Here is a 22,015-nt window from a genome sequence, read left to right as displayed (position 1 = left end):
AAAGTTGCAGCCATCAGCCATGCAGAGAAGTAATCAATCAAAAACCGTCGTGCAGGCAAGAAAATGAAAACCACATTGAGAGGAAGGAAAATCTCTCGCAATGAATTTTAAGCCGTTCAACATCACTTGTAGCGTATAGCGCAGCTCAAGTTTTCATTGGTCTGATATAGGCATTCAGTGAACCGATTCACAAAAAAAAATGAAACAGCCAATCCAATGTAAACAGAGGCACTGTTTGAGATGAACTGATTTAATTCAATTGATCAGGATTTCTAATGTCACATAACAGAAAGAAGACCGGCTGACTAAAATGAAGACACAGAATTAATGTGTAATAATTAATAATATAATTAATCATACTGCAGAAAATAACACGTCAGACTGTTTTTTTTTTTGGTTTGTTTTTGGACCTCAAAGCTATTAATGTCCCTGGTTTCTATTTCAGGAATCTGGCCACCTTATTCAGGACGAACCAATTCACTAAAATGAACCATAGTAAAAATGCTACATATAAGAAAGAAGATATTAAATAATTTGCTAAAATGAATAAGAATTTCTGTTTCAACATCTGTGAATGAATTAGAGATTCCAAGAGACATTTCTGTTATGACGCATTAAGCAAATATTTAATTTTTAATAGGAGAGCACTTAGCGCAAAACTTTGCATGTTTTGGTTCAGCCTCTGGGCTCATCTTCTTTCCTGTAGATCCAGTAGCAATTTTGTTAATAAAGTGTTTACTCAAACGTTTAATATCATTGTCTTAATGCATTTAGCCACACTGAACATTTTTCTCCACCAGTCTTTTTTAGCTGAGAAAACATTTAACATAGTCTTTCCATCAACATCACGTATCATGTATGAACAGATATAGCGCCTACAAATATTGTCAAAAAGATTTCAGTTAATTTTATTAATGATGATTTCAAGATTTATTATTTTTTTAATATGTCCGTTTCAGAGACATGTTATTACAGCTTTTTGATAAAGCAACTGGATTCCCTCAGAACTTTAAAAAGTACCAGAATGAGTTCATTAATGTAAAAGTTTGTGTAATAAAATATGTCAAAATCGTGATTAAAATTAAAAAAACAAAACACAGATTAAAAAATAGTGAGGATATTTTTTTGTCCACATCGCACACGTCTGAACACACTGAGGGCCCTTCAGATGAATAGAGAGAGTGCTCTAGTACTTATGGGTTTGAGGGCAATTCTGAACTCATTTACACACATAACGACTCACTTCAGCAAGGACAGGACTTTTCTCTTGTCTGGAAGCCACTTTCAAGATTTCGGTGAGAGCTAATGAATTCTACGATATACAGAGGAAATGGACAGAAGGTTAGTGTGCCATTAATGTGTTCTTGCTGTGGAGTGAAAAAACTTAATATGTGTAATGTTTAAAAGAGAGTAAATTGTCCCAATAATACACAAATTAAAAAACTAATTTAAGTTAATGTTGAACCTTTAATGACCATTCCAAACATTAATAGTGGACAGTTGCAATGATAAAACAATGTAACATTTAGATTTAACGTCTGTGCACGGTGTCATTTTATGCTATGTGTCTCAGACTTATATAATATAATATTCCCCTAGTTGTCACGATATGAATTAGTGTAAGGTACAAAGAGGGCTGATGAGGGCAAAGAGGGAAAGATATTTAAATTATTATCTATTTATATGGTGTTGCAAACAAATTTACTGAATATTATGAATATTATGCAATCACCCATTTTATTGAAATCATCATAAAATTAAATGTACTAAAATTGCTTATAACTTTAGTAAGTGTTGCTGTGAATGGTGATACTTTCAGGGGGTGGTTGTATATCACATATACTTACAAGTCGTCGAAAGCATTGATCTAAAGAACGGTCTATATGAAGTTTTGTTTGGTATCCCTAAAACTATATTTATCCTACATTTTACTTCAGCAGAGGTCTTAAGGAAGCTCATACACATTCGCAAGGTCGATGTCAGTACGATTTTTTGATTATTTTAAACATTGATAATCAGCATATGATTGTTTTCTGAAGGATCATGTGACATGTAAGGATATCATCCCACTACTTCCCTTCCAACTGGTTAAACCGATGATGTTACAACTCACTCCATGTTACATCACTCCCCAGCCTCCCCTCCTACTATAAAACACTTGCATTACGAGAAAACTTAAACATTAATGAGATTAACATTTCGCTATGCAATCAAGAGCAGTAAATTCAAAATAACCTTACGCCACTTTGCAAACATTTGAACAATTTCCACAGTGAGGGAAAAAACTCATCACACCAGGAAATGACCAGAAAATGCAAGTCAATTCTCCGCTAAATGTGCAAAAAGCCAGAGATAATAGGAATTAAACAGAGTTGTGAAATTAGTGTGTTTGAATTAACACATCAGTTCAGTGTTCTTCCCCCAGGCCATGTGAATATTCGTAATGAGAGTTTAAAAGGCCCACTGCGAGTTGCGTTTTGTATGCCCTGCAAGCAAAACGGCAAGATTAGCACTACCTAAATCACAGCCAGAGTGCTGTTAGTGCTTCTCTGATGCAAAATTATTAGCTTGTTAGCAATACACAGTAATGATGGCTTACGGCCAAGATGCATGATCTCTTTTCTGGAATAATGAAACCGGACACTCTTTTGCCCATAATCACAATGCAAATATTCAGATGGTTATATTCCAATTTTTTCCTTTTATCTGTACCCACGATGGGCATTAAAAGCTGAATATCATGGGACTTTAAAACAAAATGTGGGGTAAACCGTGTCACAGCCATAAATACGATACGCATTATGTTTTGTTGAGATGTCCTGTTATTTTCCACTCAAGTCCACTGGGAAGCTGCAGATAAATTTCAATGAAACGCATTTTCACCGAATCTGCATTCTTCCAATAAGGCTTCTTCAAGAATACACTTCAAAATTAATTACCATTATTTCATATATATTTAATTACCCTCTTATTTCAGAAGAAAACATCTCGAGTTGGAAATTGAGCCCAAAAGGGAGGGAAACTTCATAAATTAGCAAGATAATGAGCAACCCGATCTGGGGCTTGGTACGTGATTAGGGCCGTTGTTCTTCATTCAGTTCCTAGTTGTGTATTTTAGCACCGTTCACCTTCGTGGAGTTACGAAGCCGTTACTGCAGCCCGAGCTCATTTCTCTCATTATGAGAGGATGAAGGGATTAGACAGAGGTTGTTTGAGGTGTGAATGCAGTAAGGAGGAAAAGCGGAGCGCGTGTGCTAGATAGTGTTAACATTGGACAATTTGAGCCCGTCGCATTTATACGGCGCGAGTGGGTCGCTTTGATCAGGGTGGCAGTGCTGAAAACAGATTGCTCTGTCCATGAAGACAGGTATTCAACAGGGTTCAGCGGCTGTGTATTTTTAGAAAAAGAGTAGATAATACTTATGTGCTTGAATGCATCCAGAGCAGCATAACCGAGAGCGGCTTAATTCGGTTCTACCAGTTCAAGCTCTCATCTCCTGGTTATTCATGCATGTGGGCAGACAATCTCGTCACGTAATTGTGTTTGTCTGAAACACTTCTTCGCGACATTAACGGCAAAATTACTCGGGCCACAAGGCTGTCTGTCTAGGTCTGTCATGTTGGTGGTGATTACGCTTGAGCATGAGACAGCTGTGTGAAGAGCGGCCAGGTCCAAATGTTCCCCGCACACACACACACATGCCAGCCTCTTTTGGAGATGAGATGAGTTCTGTTGTGGAGACCGGAGGACGCTGGAGAGGAAGAGATTAGAAAGAGGACGGGGAATCGCTCGCACACAGATCACATACTGATCCACCAGATAGACACCCATTATAGACAGACGCAGTTTCCCTAGACAGAGATTTACAGGGACTGAATTCGACATGGCACCCACAGCGAGGTCCGTAAGAAATGGTTTATGGTGTCTGGGTTGTGGGTGAACTTGACAGCTTTGCACAGATCTGAACTCCACTGGACATCTGAATCTAAAGCACTTGACCTCAGTGATGGCCGTGACTGAAAGGGAGCAAGTCCGCACAGTCCTGATGGTGGAAAGCTTTTCTAGTAGAGAAGCAAATCACGGATCAACTCTCCATTAATACTCGTAGTGAGGATTGAACATGATGCTTATGTTCAATCCTGAACATAAGCATCATGCGCGTCAAACCTGATGGGGTACTTGCTTTTGAATAAGTGGATTTAAAATGGAAAAAAAAAAAAATCACATGAAATATGTTTGTTTAAATGCACTGTGGAAGAAATCACACTTCCACGTGTCTAAAGTTAGTCAGGCCAGTTGACTCATGCCTTGTGCATCTACTTTAAACTGAATAATCGGTCATCTACCCACTCTTATGTCAATACCACAAACACATATTATTTTATTCTGTTAGAAAACAACGAAAGTTGTCAAAAGTCACTCTTTTCCATGCGATGGAAAGTAAAGTGATCACTAGACATCAAGTTGCAATTTTGCTGGGTTTATAAAAACTACATTTACTGTGTGCAAACCTGTGAATGTTTACATAAATCTATAAATATACATACATAAAATGAGATTGCTTGCCTGGTTTTATAAAAAAAAAATCCAAATCAAAAATATTGATACACATATAGATAGATAATTAATATATTAATTTTTTTAAATATTTAAAATCTTTATAATTAATAGCAATACATTCACCCTATTATCCCTTATTTATCATGTTTATGATAAAGGCACCAAGAGAAACAACAATGTCTGATACAAAACAAAAACGTGTGCATGTGAATCTCCATATAGATATGGTGTGTGAATGTGCACATTATACTTTAAATGTAACCTTTTCCCTTTCATTCTGTCATCTACCATCAGTCTCAGATGTGTCTTTCACACTGAAGTTTGGTGTAAAATCGCTAGTGCTGGCAGTGCTGCATGTGCCAGTATGTATCCAGTGCACAAACAGAGCACCCACATTTTTTTTTTTTTTTTTTTTTTGGGCGACCAGCTTCTCTTAAGGTCCTTTAGGAGATTCAGAATATGATTTCATGCCCCAGATCAGTTCCACTGTCTGAAGCTTCAGCCCCCTCTGAATGTGACAGCCCGCTGACGGCCTTTGAGGAAACGCATACTGATGTGGATAGATTCTCTCTCTCTCCCTCTCTCTTACCCATCCTCTATCCTTTCTTCCCCTCTCCTTCTCCTCCCTCTCTCTTCTTCAGTCCCCTCTCTCTTTACCCCCTTTCATGCCATTCTTATTCATCTAAAAACAACACCAGCTCTCGCCTTTTGTAGTTGCACGGCATTTTAATAAAACATTGGCGGTTTTATACAGGCCTCCCTTGGCAGGCTGTTTTTCACTCAGCGCTTGGATAGTGGTGCTCGGAGGCATGTGTAGTTTTATAAACCACCAGCTTTCATTTGTCTTCTGTGACTCGTGCTTTCAGTCCCGCTATTGATATTTGCTTCACCCATGTGTAAAATACACGTGTTGTAAAAATCGTAGTGTGAGAAAAACCTACCTGCCATTTGAAAGGGCATTGTTTCGGGAAAATGAATCTACGACAGAGATAATAAATGGAATATGTGCCCATTCAGAGTTTTTGCATAATTTGAGCCATGATATATAACCATGCCCAACGGCCATTGGAATGAGTAAGAAAAATACAAAAAAAACCAAACTGTATATTCACACGTGAGTTGCTTACAGAGATGCATTAGCTGCTAGTCAGTTCAAATATCTTATTCTTTAGTGGTCGGGGTCAGAAAACAGCCTTGCTCTGCCTCGACGCTGAACCACACTCAGGGCAGAGGTGAAGAGATGCCTTAACAGAATACATCTCGCATTTGTTTACTGGAGAACAAACCTTACTTCTGAGTATACCTTTCAATATCACCGTTCTTTTTATTCGTATTTTGTTTAAGACGTGCCGCCGTGCATTTTAAAGGGGTGTGCGCTGGGGCGTCTCTCTGTGTTTGCCCTTCATGTGAAATCTCTCATTGTGAATCAGCTTCATCTCAAAGCTCTGAACAGCATGACTCCATCAGACTGACATCATGCCAGCAGCGGCAGCAGAGAGACTGAACATTTAAAAGTTTTTCCAAATGCTTGTTCTCAGCTAGTGCTAGCATTTTATGGAAGAGCATAGTGTTTTCAGAGTCTATGGAAGTCTGTAAAAAAAATAAAATAATCTCCAGATTCATATGACGGAGGGATAGTACAATATAATAATATTATATAAAGTCTCCACCTGACAATTACATAGAATAAAAGAAGTTTGCAACTGCATATCGGTTTAATTTTTTTTATTTGAGCTTTTTAAAGGAATTTCTTATGTTTACCAAGGCTGCATTTATTTGATTACAAATACAGTAAAAACAGAAATATTGTGAAATATTACTAGAAATAATAGAACATTACTGTAAATACCTGTTCATGTATATTAAAATGTCATTTATTCCTGTAATGGCAGAGCTAAATTAAGCAGCCATTACTCCAATATTAAGTGTCACATGATCCCTCAGAAATATTTTCAATGTGCTCATTTAATGCTCAGGAAAGTTTTATACATAATATTTTTGTAGAAACTGATAATTTTTTTCAGGATTCCAATTAATAGAAAGCAAAAACTAATTAAATAACAGCATGCATTTGAAAACGCTCACCTATGACCATTTTAATGCATTCTTGCTGAATAAAATCGAATGAATGAATGAATTAAATGTCTATAATTACCATTTGTATTTTTAGTTTATAGTTAGTATTACATATTTAATTTTATTTTTAACATAGTAAAAAGCGACTTTCAGAATGCAAGAAACAGCAGCCAATCCCTTTTTCGCTTTATATGTGACTCAAATCTGTTTTTATTCATTTATTTTTTGTAGTAACAATATGACTAGCACAAACCACATGGAATCTGTTCGACTGTGATTTGGTCCATTTCCAAATGTGCTCCTAAATATGGTGTTTTGCAATGCTCTCCAAAATCCAAAATCCCTGCAAAGATTTTATTTTTATAGTATTTCTTTGGTCACTGGTGAATATGGAAGACAGCTGCTGAAGTGGAGCGACAGTCAGGTGTTAGAACTCATAGTATTACAGTGACAGCTCAATACTGGCAAAACGCGGTCATATCATAAATATTTAATTATTATCTTCTCGACCCTGTCTTCGTCCTCCTTATATAGCCTGGGCTCAAATTCCGCATGGGCTTCCACAATATATCACCTTATAAATGCATGTGTAAACACTGACTTCAATGGCCTTCTGCCTGACAGAGCCCTGCTTGTTGTCTTTGTTTGTTATAGTTACTTTGCGTATGCGAGTCACTTGAGCGCCACAATCAGTTAAAAATCATTTAAACAAAAGTTATGTAAATAATGTGATGTTAAGCGATAAAACCCCTGCTCTGTTGGTTTACTAATTTATATACAAAGTAAACTTCTAAAGCAAAACTAGTTAAACCCACTGCACTGTAATGGAAAAAATGCTATAATATTAATTCGTTTTAAAATAAATTATCAAGAAAATAATTTAGTACAATATACCCCTTTGCTTGACAAATTACTTTTATAAGAGCTAATTACCCATTGCCAAGTCACACAATGACTTGACAGGAATCCATTTGAATGCATTTCAAGCTGTACTGAGATATTGTATTTCCAAAGAAACACCAAGGAACACTAAAAGTAATTACGAGACAAGGTTCTTGAAAAATATCAGTCAGTGGAAGGCAACCCAAAGAACTTAATGTACCTCTGAGCAGAGAGACTTCCATCACTGAAATGGTTTGGACACGGGGAACAACTGAGAATCGGTCCAGAACTGGCTGTTCTCCAAAACAGTGTCTGGGTGAGAGGAGAAACAGAAACAGAGGTCATTAACAGAAACACTAACAGAGTTACAGTCCTCTCTGAACACGGAAGACAGTGTATGCGAGACAACAATAGCGCACACAGTTTGCACACACAACAGCAAACAGAACACACACACACACACACACACACACACACACACACACACATCACATCTCAGCAGGGGTTTTGCCCAAAGGCATGTAGGAGAGACTCACAATTTGGAAGAGGATTCTGTAGTTAGACCAGATTCCAACTTTCAGGCCTTAATACAAAGTGCTATATTGGAACAAACCTAACACAGCACATCACAACGAGCACAGCATCCCTACTGTGAAGCAGCATCATGCTTGAGGCACGATTCTTTGCGGCACGGACCAGAAAACTCATAAAAAAAGCGAAAGGAAAATGGATAGAGAACAAAATCGAAAGCAAAGTAGAAAAATCCTGGTGGCGCGGTAAGGAGCTCTGGGACATGGAAGATGATTCATCTTCCTACAGGAAGAACTTACAGCTAAAGTCACTGAAGTGACTTAAAACCAAAATGTGCAATGTCCTGGAGTTGCTCAGTCAGAGGCCAGAACTCAATTCAACAGAGAACGAGAACGATTTCTGTACAAAGGTAATTCTCACTTGACTTCGTAGAACAAAGCCTTTGCAGTGTGTGGTTGCAAAAATGATAGCCTTCGCTTATTTTTTTTTACAGAAAGAGAGACATACTGGCGTTTAGATAAAGTGATTACATGCTTTAAACATTCATTAAAGAATAACCAAAATTATTTAGGGTTAGATTTTTTTTTTAGAATTGTACGTGCAATGCAATGCAAAGATGCGTTAAATTGATTGAAAAGTGACAGTAAAGTCATTGTTACAATAAAAAAAAAATCCATGTCAAAAAACTCACCATACGGTTTTCACTGTATTTTGGATCATATAATTGCAGCCTTGGTGAGCATGAGAGAAAAGCGTAATAATAAATAAATAAATCTCATCGGCGCCAAACTTTTGTGTACAGATACTGATTTAATTTTTCTTTCCCTTTCACGCTGTAATAATTCTGCTCTATTGGTGGATGTTTTTCTGTAGCGGTAAACCCCTGTTAGCCTTTATTCCTTTGGGTAAAAATACACTCCTAGGGATGCGTTTCATGTGCACTGGAATAGATAACCTCTGTTCGTTGCCTCAGAGTTCATTCTTCGCCCTGGTGGAAGCAGCTTGGTTGTGAGAAACAGGTTTTTTTCTATCGGTGACAAATATGTTTTGAGGGTTGCGAGGATAAAGCAATTCATCAGTGAACAGTACTCACCAATTTCAGCTTTTCCCAGAAGAGTGACAGCATTCTGTGATGTAACACCCACAGGAATAAACACCCCTGGCCAGTGTGTAATAGCGGTGGAGGTTGTGATTTTTCTGCGTGTCATCAGTCTGCTCTCTCATCAACTGCTGTTGACAGCACTGTCAGAGTGAATGGCTAAAACCTGTATTCTGCCAAGGTCACCTTAAGAAACCTTCTGGTTTCGGGCTTTAAGACATTCTTGTTTGCCGGCTCGATTTAAACAGACCTGGTTTAGGGGGATAGGATGAATAATAAAGAAGTAGTGACAGAAAATAACTGTAAGGAAGCAGTCTCTGTACGGGTTTGAGAGTTGACTTTTAAAAAAGGAAGGAGAGCCTAAAAAGAGAAATACGGAGCCCCTTGGCTTTGTTTTTGTTTAATTACGTTAATTAAGTAATTTGTTTTTTTTTAAAGCATAAAAGGTGTCTCAGTTTTACTTGCCTCTAGTGTTAATTTCTTTTGGAAACTGCAGTAATATGTACTTAACGTTATGCATCTCATGTCTCGCTAAAAAGTGCACCAAGATACATTTATGCCATGACACCAGCTCCAGCTCCAGCATAGACGCTTAAATTGTAGCAATGCAAGCACGTACAGTTTTCAAACAGGTTTAACCAAGAAATCGTAACCATCCCTTTGTCCCGCCTAGCAGCTTTCATCAACAGTTTGAAAAACAACGTCATTGGTCGAGCTAAATTTTAGCCATTCATTCACACAAACTTTTTCACATTTCTGTAAGAAAGGTGGCTTAAGTGTAGATGCCTCTGTAAATGAAATTAATTCCGTTATAAGACATCGAACGTTAAGAAAAGACACATTTCGACTGTAAATTCGGCATAAGGAGCACAACAATAAGGAAACAATTTTGCTTTCAGTGTGTGGTGTTTCTGTCTCCTAACCCAGACTGGCTCCTCTTTTCATCATCCAGTTTCGCTTCTAGCTGTTTTGCAGCATGTGACTGAAATCTTTCCTGTCCAGGCTCATATGTTTATAGTCAGAGCCGCATTGTGCCTGCTCATCTGTCGCTGTTTGTTTGTCCTCTGAAAGCGTGTTTGTTTGCTGTTGAGAGGTTGTGATATAACCTGCCTGTCAGGGGAAACTCTCACGCAGATGGCTGCGGATGAATGGAACAATTGAGGCCGAATGCGCACACTACGCCTTCTCCAGACAGACAGACACGACACACACACACACACGCACACACGCACACACGCACTCCAGCTGGCTAATTAGACAGCAGAAGAGTCAAAGTTATAGCCTGTGTGTAATACGTTGTCTATTTTTCTCTCTCCCCACCCTGGCTGCTGCAGGAAAATGAGCTTTTATTGGTCCCCGATGGCCTGGTCTCATATCCATTAAACTGAATAAGTGCCTGAAATAGCCCTTGTAGTAAGCAGTATGATGCAGGATTCCCTACCACAGCAGCTATCAGTGCATCCGCTAGATCAATCAGCGGTGTAGCCCACACTCCCTCAGGGTGACCTTATGTTATGTCTTTTAAAAATATGATACTCAGCACCGTTCAATGATACTCTGTAGGTTTTCTAAGTTTGCTTAGTCATTAACATTTCACAGAATTATACGCGAGACTTTTAAATTGAATTTTCAAGGTGTTTTTGAGACGTTCCAGCAGAGGCTAGACTGCTTTTGGCTTCTTCCATTTAAATGGATAGCGGATCTAATTTCAGATATAAAGTTGATGAAAGGAACCAGAAAAGAGATCCTAAAATGCTAAAAATGCTATAAGGTTTTTTAAAGGAATTGGAAAATGCAGTATTGTAGTCTGGTTGAAGGTACACAGTCTGAGCTTATGGGAATGTAATTTAAATCCGACCATAAACAACTTTAGGACGAATAAATGCTATGATGCACAATTAATAATAATAATAATAATAAAATCTAAATCTAAATTTCACTTAGTGTGACTATCAAAATCGCAAAGAAAACAATATTTGCACGGCATGTTTCAGAGTGAAGCGCAGCACTGTGTTCTTTTACACTCACGAGCCCTTATCAGTCGTTTTACAGTTGAACTGTAAAATAAAATTAATTTTTAATATTCATTTTTGACAATGATCATATTTTGTTTAATATTTAGTGATAGGTATTATTATTTTAATGGTCACGTATACATACATTATTGCAATCACGGTATTTATCAGAAAAATCACAATATGATTTTTTCCCCACAAAACATGCAGACCTGCGTTATGGTATAAAATGATTAAGCCCATTTAAGATTTTGCTCTATTTCTAGGTCACTAATCAAATAAGTAAACATGTGACTATTTGTACAGATGGTCAGATGCTCTTGCTTCCACTGAAGCTCAAGATGCTCTCTGGATCATCTCAAATCATGCTGGAGAATAGCAGGTTTTACACAATCTTATAGGAGTTCACGCAGCTCAAGAGCTGCTGTCATTAGTGCAAAAACCGAGCAAGTTCTACAACAAATTAATGTGATTTTTCAGTGAATTTTTGAACTAAATTTGTAATGGGAAAAAAACCAGCATCGTCCCAGTGTACAGTATCTGCGTGCGCACACACTGACACGAGGTCCAGTTAATGAAAGCCGCTTGACAGCGCTTCACCACAGCTTTTAAAGTCCTCTGACCCACTGTTTGATATGTTGAGTAGGAAGGAGCCACACAGAGGCCTACATGAGATAACGCTAAGCCCCTGAGGTTCAGCAATCAATTTTTAGCGAGCCGCGCGAAGTGACAGAATACAAAAAGCAATCACGTCCCTGCATGGATCTGAGCTGTCCACTGTCACCTGTTTAAACATTCAGAAGTGCTTTAAAATATTCTGATGTGCCGTTAAAACAGTCGACAGGCAGCGCTCTGTTCCTGTCTTCCTTTGTGCGTCTCTCCCCTCCTGTTTTGACTAACTTCAATCTAGAGGTAATGAGAGCCTAAGAAGCTGGAGACAGAGAAGCTATTTACATTTTTATTGATTTTTGAAAGTGCATTTAACATTTTTTCTCTCCCCTTTCCCCCACTCTTTTCAAATCCCCAAATGAGAGGCCCACTGCTCTGTTTACGCTCATTGAGGAGTGAAGATATTTTAGTCAGGAGCTCCTGCACTTTCTCCCTCTCTTGATAGATCAAAGCGGAAACTGGGTCTGTCTTATGTAATTAAGACTAGGCATTAAAGAAAACAAACCCCTGTGAATTCCGACTGAAGCCCCACCGGGAAATGGGAGTATTTTTCATAATTAAGGAAGCACAAACAAGGCCTACTCAACAATCCACAATAGTTCTTGGTGGAGCATTATTGTTGCCTGATTTCCACGATGCTATTTGTTTGACTCCTCGAAGTCAAACCTACTAGTTACAGTTCGGCCATGACTGGATCTTTGTTGTTAGCAGGTGCACATAGTGTACTTTGCCTTTTTTTCACCCACACTTGGTAGGTCGTGCTAGATGCTGCTACATAAAAATACTTCAACACACACACACACACACACACACACACACACACACACACACACACACACACACACACACACACACACACACACACACAAGTGTCATTTTATGCATTTAAAAACCTATATATCATTGTTTTATCAACCAAATTCATTAGGTGCCGTATTATACTCACTGACAACTAGCTCTTGCTGGTGCTAAAGTAAAAAAAAAATAAGCTAAAAATTTTAATGTTCATTTACTTACCGTCAAGTTATTCTCAGTCAACAGGACTTTTTCTTCAACCAAACACCAAGAGAGAAACGTTTCCATACAGCGGGCTTTTGGGTGTTGGACTTCTGAAATCATGACAGAATTGTGCGACAAACAGACGGAAATCGTTGATAATTATGTTATTGTTCACGTTGTTAACGTTCCCGGATCTTTGAGTGAGTGAATTGAAATCGGGAACCGAATCAGCGAATTAATAATTTTGACTAGCTTTGTGAACTAAACCAACCGATTCGGTTCAAATCTGCGAATCTGCGAATCGGACAACACCGCTAACTTGTCACAAGATTTTCAAACATTCATTGAATAACGACTTTATTAAACGACAATATTTCTTCTCATAAATCTAATGTCACTTCATCAGAGTTAAAATATAATTTTATTAATATTTAAGCTAGGTCTATATAGCCTAATTAGATGTATCTGATTATTATACATTTTTTACACTTTACTAAATAATTTGTACACTTTAATAAAATGCCCCTATTATAGATTTTGAAAGGGTCACATTTTGGTTTTGGGAGTCCCAAGCAACAGGTTGACATGCATACAAGGTCAAAAAACACTTTCATTTTCTTATAACATGCATTATATTTGCATTTATTTGTTTAAAGACGATTTGTTAAAAGATTAATGTTTCCAAACCCCTCCTGTAATTGCTCGATTTTATTTAAAACAGACTTCGTGAGCTTTTAACTTTCCAAAAGCGCCATCTAGTGGCAAAAATGGATTTGCATTTTCTTTCAGACCAACCCGAAAATCTAGTTTTTCCAGGTCAAGTGGGGGGTCACTGTGCCAGTGTTTCATGTTGACTCATGTTCATGTTGCGTTCCACTCCACTTTAAGACACACACTCATGAACTTCACTATGCACTTCCCCTCGAGTGAATCCCCGCTGCCATTGGACATAGACTTGATCCCTCGATTTTCACAGAGGAAGCGAGTCTGCTTCATATGCACACTTCACACCACTCCATAGACCATAATGCAACATAATTTTTTTTACTTTTATAACAGCCAAACCCTTACTATATACATATAGTATGCTGCAGCAGACATATTTGTAAGGTGTATAGCTGATTCTAGGGCATAAGAAAATGGACTGAAACACAGCCCATGTACTTCTTTTAAAAACGACTAATTTCAAAGATTCAGAGTCAACTCTTTATTTTGAGAAAATAACCTGGAACATTTTCAGATTTAAAACATACACTATATTGCCAAAGATATTGAGTCACCCCCTTCTTATAAACAGATTTGACTACTTTAGTAATACCCATAAGTACAAATCCTAATGTTAAAGCATATAATGATATTCTGTGTGCTTCTAGTTTGGACAGGACCCTTTTCTATTCTACCATGACAATGCTTCTGTGTATAAGGCAAGGTTAAAAAAGAAATGACTGATTGAGTCAGTGTGGTCTGCATAAAGTCAACTCCTAATCTCAGCTCAACACCTCTGGTGTGACTTTAAATGCAGCCCTTGAGCCAAAAACTCATCACCAATGTACATGTGGGTGCAGTCATTTTAGACAGAGATGGAAATCAATTTTTAAATACATGAATTATGTTTCCATCTTTGTTGCCACCTTTTTTAAGTGCCTTTTTCTATTCTACAGAAGGGAGTGTACCAATACTTTTGTCCTTATAGTGAATGTACAAGTCATTGGTGTATGGTGATGAGTTTTTGGCTCAAGGACTGATGTTTAAAGTCATTTAAAGTGCATTAGAATTTGACTTTATGCAGACCAGTCAAGTTCTTCCACACTGACTCAATCAATCATATCAACCTTGCCTTAAAATTAGAAGCACTCAATTCCCTGTGATTATCATTATATGCTTTAACATTAAGATTTGTACTCATGGACATTGCTAAAGTAGTTAAACATGTTAATTTGAAGGGGATGACCCATTACATTTGGCAATATAGTGTGTTTGCAGGATGTTTCAATTCACTTAGAGCTGTGTTGCACACTGCATGCAAGGTCGTTTGAAAAAAATCCATAGTAAGGACACTTTAAAAGCTTATTTCAGGCTGTTTTGGTCACCATTGACTTGCATAGCAGGGAGAAAAATATATATGGAAGTCAATGGTGACCCAAAACAGCCTGTTTACAAACTTTCTTCAAAATATCTTCCTTTGTGTTCGGTAGAAAATAAATAAATAAAATTCACACAGGTTTGGAATATGTTCAAAATGAACAGTAGCCATATTTGTTTGGAGTAATATGAGAGTATGCTAATATGACAATTTGCTATTTTGGATTAACTATCGCTTTAATAATTGGTCTCCGTGGGTGTTTTGCACTAATATAAACAGTGCTTTATCAGTTTTATAATGAGTAGGCTAGTTCATTTCTCTCCAGTGGGCTGATGTGGTTTTGTCATTTGATTCACCTGTTCACACAAATCTGTTTTTGACACAAGTGTACAGTAGCTTACATGCTTTGAAATGGTAGCAAGTCTTCACTTTGCTGTCCTGATCCTGCTGTCCTGAGTCTTTTCTCTTCTATTAGAGTCGGCAAAGCTTTATTAGCATGATTGTTAGCATTTACAGTATTAACACATGCTGTAAAATAGACTATTCAGAAAATAAATAAGGTAAAATAGAAAAAGAAATTATAATAAAGAGACAAGAATACATAAAAGGAAAGCAAAAGAAATAGCCAAGTTAATAAGAAAGTACTGAATGAGACAAGAAAAGAGACAAATAAAGGAAAGAGACAAGGAAAAAATAAGGTTAATGTAAAAGAGACCAAATATTTTAAAATCAAATAATACAATTCTAAAATATGATATATAACCGTACGAAGTATGTGTCTCGTCTCTCCTATATATCTCACTTCCTCTTCTCTTTTCTCTTCTGCTTCTAAAGCATTACTTCATCCTCCCTAAGGAGTGTCTGCGGTGTCTACATTGAAATGCATGATGAATTATGTGGCAATATAAGGGGACCATGAAAGATGACATGCATGAGATAATGATTGCAAATGTAGATCCGCGTGGCGAGTCAGGAGTTTTTGTTTGTTTACTAATGGCTTTGTCTTTCGACAGAAGGAGGGACATGCGAGGTGATTGCGGCACACAGGTGCTGTAACAAAAACAAGATTGAAGAGAGATCTCAGACAGTAAAGTGCTCCTGTTTACCAGGGAAAGTGGCAGGAACCACCAGGAATAAACCCTCCTGTGTTGACGGTAAGTGAAGAGATGGCAACCATGGATGAAAGACTTGAAGAAATAATTCATGCAAAAATTAAAATGCACTGAAAATTTATTCACCCTCAAGTCATCAAAGATGTAGGTGAAGATTTGTTTCTTTTTCAGGAACAGATTTGTAAAAATTTAGCGTTACATTACCTGCTCACTAATGGATCCTCTGCGGCGAATGGGTGCCGTCAGAATGAGAGTACAAACAGCTGATAAAAACACCACAATAATCCACAAGTGATCCAAACCACTCCGTGTCCATCAATTAACATCTTGTGAAGTGAAAAAGCTACATGCTTGTAATAAACAAGTCCATCAATATAAGAGGTTTTCCATCAATAAGTCCATTATCCATAAAATTGCATTTTCCAGTGGAAAAAGCAATCTTGTCTGAATCAGGATAGAAATATGCACAAATCAGGCCCGGCTTAGAAAGTAAAAACAATCCAAAACAGGTCTAAACAATGTATGTTTTGATGTGAGAGCACAAGAGAGGATGGACATTTTCACTGGAGGAAGAATTATTATAGATGAGGAACTTTATGGTTTAAAGTTAAAAAGCCTTAGTGATGGATTTGTTTATTGGATAAATGCAGCTTTTCCATTCTCAAAACGTTAATTAACGGACTGGCGTCATATAGATTATTCTGATGTTTTTATCAGCTGTTTGGACTTCACCAGATCTATTCCGACCAAGAACCAAACTGCTCTACGTCTTTGATGTCATTTGATTTACGTTGTCAGAAACGTAACAGCTGCTCGACTGTTTTGAACCATCTCAATGCAGCTTTGCACAGTGCAGCTGTGCTTCAACACACTCCAAAAGACTGTGCAGCTTTTTTAAGGTGTGGTATGTTTGAAGAAACTCTGTTCAGGGTCGCTCTTGCAGTGTCCCTGCCCTAGAAAAGCTCAGATCCTCAGGGCTTTTCATTATTAATGCTCTGTCCTTATGACAAACGAGCTGCTGTAAACTAACACTTCTGGGAGAACATCTCATTCGGAACGCACCCAGAGATAATCAAAGAACATTAACTTTGACTGAATCTCGCGGAGGAGCATCCAACCTTTTCCCCATGTCAAGCTCGTTAGCATATTCTATTCCTAAAGGTGAAGCGTGTCATTTTTCGGATATTAAAACACCTGAATGATCGGCTTGAAGGGATTCTAGCATCATTTACTCATCTTCATGCCATTCCAAACTTGTATGACGTTCTTTATTCTGTGGAAAGGAGATGTTAACAGAATGACAGCTTCAGTCACTGTTTGGAAGAAAGATGAATTTAAAGTGAACTGAGGCTGTATTTTATTAAGCGCAAGGGCATAAATCAAGGGTTAGCATTATGATTTTATAAAAAAATTACAAGACATAAAGTTCAGAAGCAGAGGTGTGTGTCTGGAAGGGTCTTTTTCCTGGTGTGTGTGTGTGTTTCTGTAGTTGATATTTTATCCAAAAAAAGAAAGAAAAAAAACGCATTGGTCTGTGCTCTGAAAAAAAGGCTTTATTTATTTAAAGCAACAGGGGGAAATACGCAGGCATTTGGTCCAAAGATGCCTTAAGTTACTTGGAACTTCATGTTGTTGTTGGTTTACTGGTAAAAAAAATACAATTTCTGCCAAGAAAGTAATGACAGAAAAGATTCTGGAAGCTTCATTGACATTTGTGAAGGAATATAATATAATGTTTTTATGATTTTGTAATGTTATGATATGCAATTTTAATTGAATTAAGTAATACATTTATTAAATCTATAGTTTTATTAATTTATTTTGGTCTTCCAGCAGTAACATGATCTGATTTAACAATAGTCTAAAGTATCTTGAAGCTCTAACCACATTTTTGAACAAAATTCTAAGTTATTTTTTTATAAAAAGAAATCATAATCTGTGAATAATCAGTTAAGGTACTTACTAATTATAATATTTTACATAAACTTAGTTAATTTTTTTAGCTTTTCAGAAGTACCGTAAGTGATTATTTGCGTTCATTTCTTTCTTTCATTATTTTTACATTTTGTCGCATTTTATGATCTCCGCTTCCTAGTCACTGTCACTGAGATGATTGTCATTAAACCCGATCCATGTTCTCAATCTCCTCTCATCACATTGATATTCTAGGATATGAGGCTGAAGGCTAACTCTCCCTCGCTGTCAAAAGAGTACATGACATCGAAGGCTACATGCTACGTTTGAGACTCTTTGTTTACTTTTTGGAGGATAAGAGACCTCAGTAAAGTGAATTTTTATCAAAAAACAGAGCTCTTGCCTGAGGTTATGTTTTCCATGGATTTTTTTATTGCTCTGTGTCCTTGGCTATTCTGAACTGGCAAAAACGGGAAAAACAGTGTTAGATTCACCTCAGCCAGTGCTGTGACTATTGTACATGCGTGCAAAGTCTATAAAGCATGACTGTTTGTTCACCCTTTAAAGATATCCATGGAGAAAGTGTTGAGCACAGACAAATCAAATTTTAATGCCCTGTTTGCAAAGAGACAACTACTGTTTGAGTGCTTTTGGGTTTTGCAATATTGATGTATGACTTAAGTTCACCCATTATCACGGACAAGGAGTAAGTCACAAACTTGCAATGTACTTGTCAGAATATTAATAACTCAAAAGTGCCTTATATTATATTTTCATGCCATGCTCTCTCCTTAAACGTTTGCTGTTGGATGTTAGATAGCATCAGGTGATGCATTAATGTATCATATTCTAACATATTCATACTGATGCAACGATAAGATGTTCTCAACCCCCCGAGCACCTGCTTCCTTAATGGTCTCTACTGTTTCTCCATCTGGTAATGATCATAAATTTCACAAAGTTGGAAAAGTGATAGTTTTACGAGGATGCTTCAGTTTCAAGCAACTGGAATTATTTAAAACCTTCCACTGTAATGGCAGTAAATTGACCTTCATCTCATATAAATACGGGATATAGATCATGTAATTCTTCATAAGATTTCCTAAGACTATGGGGTGAAGCAGTTGAATTGAATGAATTGGCATGGGATTTCATTTCAGAATAATACATTTCATAAAGTGCCACTCTGTGAAATGGCTGTGCTCCTACTGACCGCAGACATCCACCGAGGCCATTCAAGCACATTAGATTCAAGTCAATTTTATTTGTATAGCACTTTTCACAACATATTGTTTCAAAGCAGCTTTATAGAAAATTGTACCTTAAAGCCCCAATGAACAAGCCAAAGGCGACTGTGGCAAGAACAAAAATCCATAAAATGTTTAAGAGCAATGCTTCCTTGAGAGGAACCAGACCTTGCTGGAAGCCATCCTCCTCTGACAAAACACACATTATAATAAATGCGCATGACAAACATAGTCACACGTTATATGGAACGCTACGTGCTTTGTGTGTGCTATTATGGGTTCACTGAATACAGCTACTCACAATTGACTCCCACTGTACACTGTCATTTTTCATGTTCGACAGAAGAATTGCATTAATTGAATTTAGATCATTTAGAGTATAAATGCTAAAAATCTATCCTAAAGCGCTGCAGTCAGTTAATGAAGCATCCTCGGACAGGTAAATATTATACGTCAGATGGTCAAGGAGCAGTCGATTATGGAGAACGGAGCATTGCTTTGTTTTAAGTCGGATGCCAGCGAGAGTCTAACCCAATTATGATCTGCTCACAGCCTCCATAGTGATTGGGAAGTGGTGGTGTGAGATGGAGCCGTGTCTGGAGGGAGAGGAATGCAAGACTCTACCAGATAACTCGGGCTGGATGTGCTACTCCGGAAACAAAATCAAAACCACCAGGGTGAGATTTTATGCAACCAAAAGGATTTCTTTTGTTAGTTTAGTTATTTAACCCTTTGATTGGTGCAGCGTGTGATTGCATGATGGTAATGAGCGTGTGCCCCATCTGTTTTGTGTTTTTTTTTTGACTTAAATATTTTAAGAACAAATAAACAACCCTCCTACACTTGAATGACTGCCGGCAGGTGTGTTGGACACTGAAAGTGTTATAAAAATAAAAGAGCTGCATACTGCTGGATCTCACTAGAAATCCAATATTTATTAAAATAGCAGCGATTCGGTCATGTAACCTCTCTCAAGCAGAAAATCACACCCAAATAATCGTTTTAAATAAATGTAACCAATCACAGTGTTTCTTCAGGTAACCAATAAGGTCATTTCTATAAAAGCAGATGTGATTTTTTTTTTCTTACATTCCTTATTTTTATTTTTTTTTACAGAATACCCACCCTTACACATCCTTGTAGCAGATGTAATGTTACTGCAAGCTCATAATGGAGGAACTTTATGAAGGTTTTTACTATTCCTTCTTTTTTTCTGTCACAATTGTGATTCAGTCAAGGCACAAAATGACCGATAGAAAACAGACAAAGGAGTAGACACTGATACATTTGTGAACTTATAATAAATTCTGCTAATTCCAATCGAATTCTGTCTGTTTGATATGTTGCTGCAGCTTATTCAACCATTAAACACGTTCGCGATTGTTTTCGTATCACTCATCCAACTTTTATTTACTGTACTTTTTCAGGGAAACATTCAAGACGACAAGCTGAATTAAGTTTTCTCAACTCTAAACCAACAGACATGTGTTTAATGACTTGAAACGGAGTCCTCTGCTCATAAATCCATCTGTCTCTGACTAACACGGACACCAGACTTTCAATTTTTATGGCCGTTGAACACCGCGGGTTCTTTCGTTGTTTTGTTTTTGTTTGACATTTGTCAAATATTTGTTTCCTCTCAATGAGTCCTGGATAATTAAACTCGTATCCCTTTGTGTGGAGTGCACTCAAACCAACTATACCTTGCCTGAAATAATCTTCAACTGTATTATTCTTGGATGTTCCTATGTCTCCGGATGAACATATTAAATCTCCTACTGTATGTAGTGAAACTGGCTTCCTGTTCATGTGGATTTGCAGAAGGAGATTGATCCTCATCAAGCAAGTTTAATTAAAAGACACTCTGTGCATCGACTGTGAGTAAAACGCAGAGGAGCACGTGTACAAGGAATGACCGATCCAGTCCGGAAATGTTCCTCCCGTTTCCTGGAACGTTATATCAGATACAAAATGAATTCTGGTGGTGATAATAAAACCAAATAAGTCTTCAGCATGATTTCTGTAAAGCTGTAAAAAAAAAAAAATAGGTGATGGAAATGTTTTACATAAATAAAATTAATTCAAAAGAGGTGAGAATGATGTTACAAATGTATTTGACTTACAATAAACTGTAATTTAATGTGAACGTAATGAGTGGGAAGGTGCAAAGCAACAGTCTTGTTTACATATTCTTGTCTGCCTTTCTGTTGGTTGGATGCTGTTTTTATTATTATTTTTGGGCTTCAGTAATATTTTGACAAATTGAGCCATCAAGGCTTAACTGAAGTGTTCTGAGAATTTACATGTTTAATGAAAAACTAATAGACCGTCACTTTGGCTGCAGCAATATTTAAAAGTTCTGGATTTATTACTGGGGTTAATGAAGCCTGATTGAAATATGCTGGCGCATGCACATATAAAATACCGTGACATTTAAATATTCTGAATCAAATTCATTTTCCGTTGTTCGAATACTCCTTCATTAAATGGTACAAGACCTGTTAAGACCAGTCTGCATGTTGGGGGATCTGAATGGACCCCAGGAAAGCGGGCTGAGGGTCTCTGAATGTGTGAGCAGGCAGTCCACACTGAAGGACACAGTGGAAATTCTGACACCCGCTGGGACATTTACCTGTCGTTTACATTCAGAAATAGTCCTCTCTGCTCGAAGCAGCTGAGGGCCAGCGCACGCACTCACTCTGAATATGTAGCTCCAGCATTTTAAGCAGGGAGCCGTGAACATAAGAGCCTCCGTGTTGCTGTCGGCATGCAGAAAGAAGGCTCTAACTACAGGCTGAGTGAATACAGATCACTACATTTACAGTCC

The 22,015-nt window shown here is 37.5% G+C and overlaps 1 protein-coding gene across 4 annotated transcripts in view; it reads left to right on the top strand.

Moving 5' to 3' along the window:
• tafa1a (TAFA chemokine like family member 1a) overlaps positions 1–21,335 on the top strand; it is a 37,330-nt gene extending 15,995 nt beyond the window's left edge. For 2 of the 4 annotated variants that reach the window (XM_043224147.1, XM_043224146.1), the window contains 3 exons: positions 15,929–16,069; positions 19,741–19,865; positions 20,616–21,335. In XM_043224147.1, the coding sequence (XP_043080082.1) occupies positions 15,929–16,069; positions 19,741–19,865; positions 20,616–20,645 (296 nt within the window). In that variant the 3' untranslated portion in view covers positions 20,646–21,335. Of the gene's footprint in view, positions 1–15,928; positions 16,070–19,740; positions 19,866–20,304; positions 20,378–20,615 lie in introns of all 4 variants that reach the window. The other 2 variants (XM_043224148.1, XM_043224149.1) reach the window with 2 other exon arrangements.
• Positions 21,336–22,015: the final 680 nt, after the last annotated feature.

The sequence above is a fragment of the Puntigrus tetrazona genome, chromosome 23 (assembly GCF_018831695.1).
Source record: "Puntigrus tetrazona isolate hp1 chromosome 23, ASM1883169v1, whole genome shotgun sequence".
Lineage (NCBI taxonomy): Eukaryota > Metazoa > Chordata > Actinopteri > Cypriniformes > Cyprinidae > Puntigrus > Puntigrus tetrazona.
Note: the sequence above shows the minus strand (reverse complement) of the source record. Positions and strands in the feature narration are given on the sequence as shown.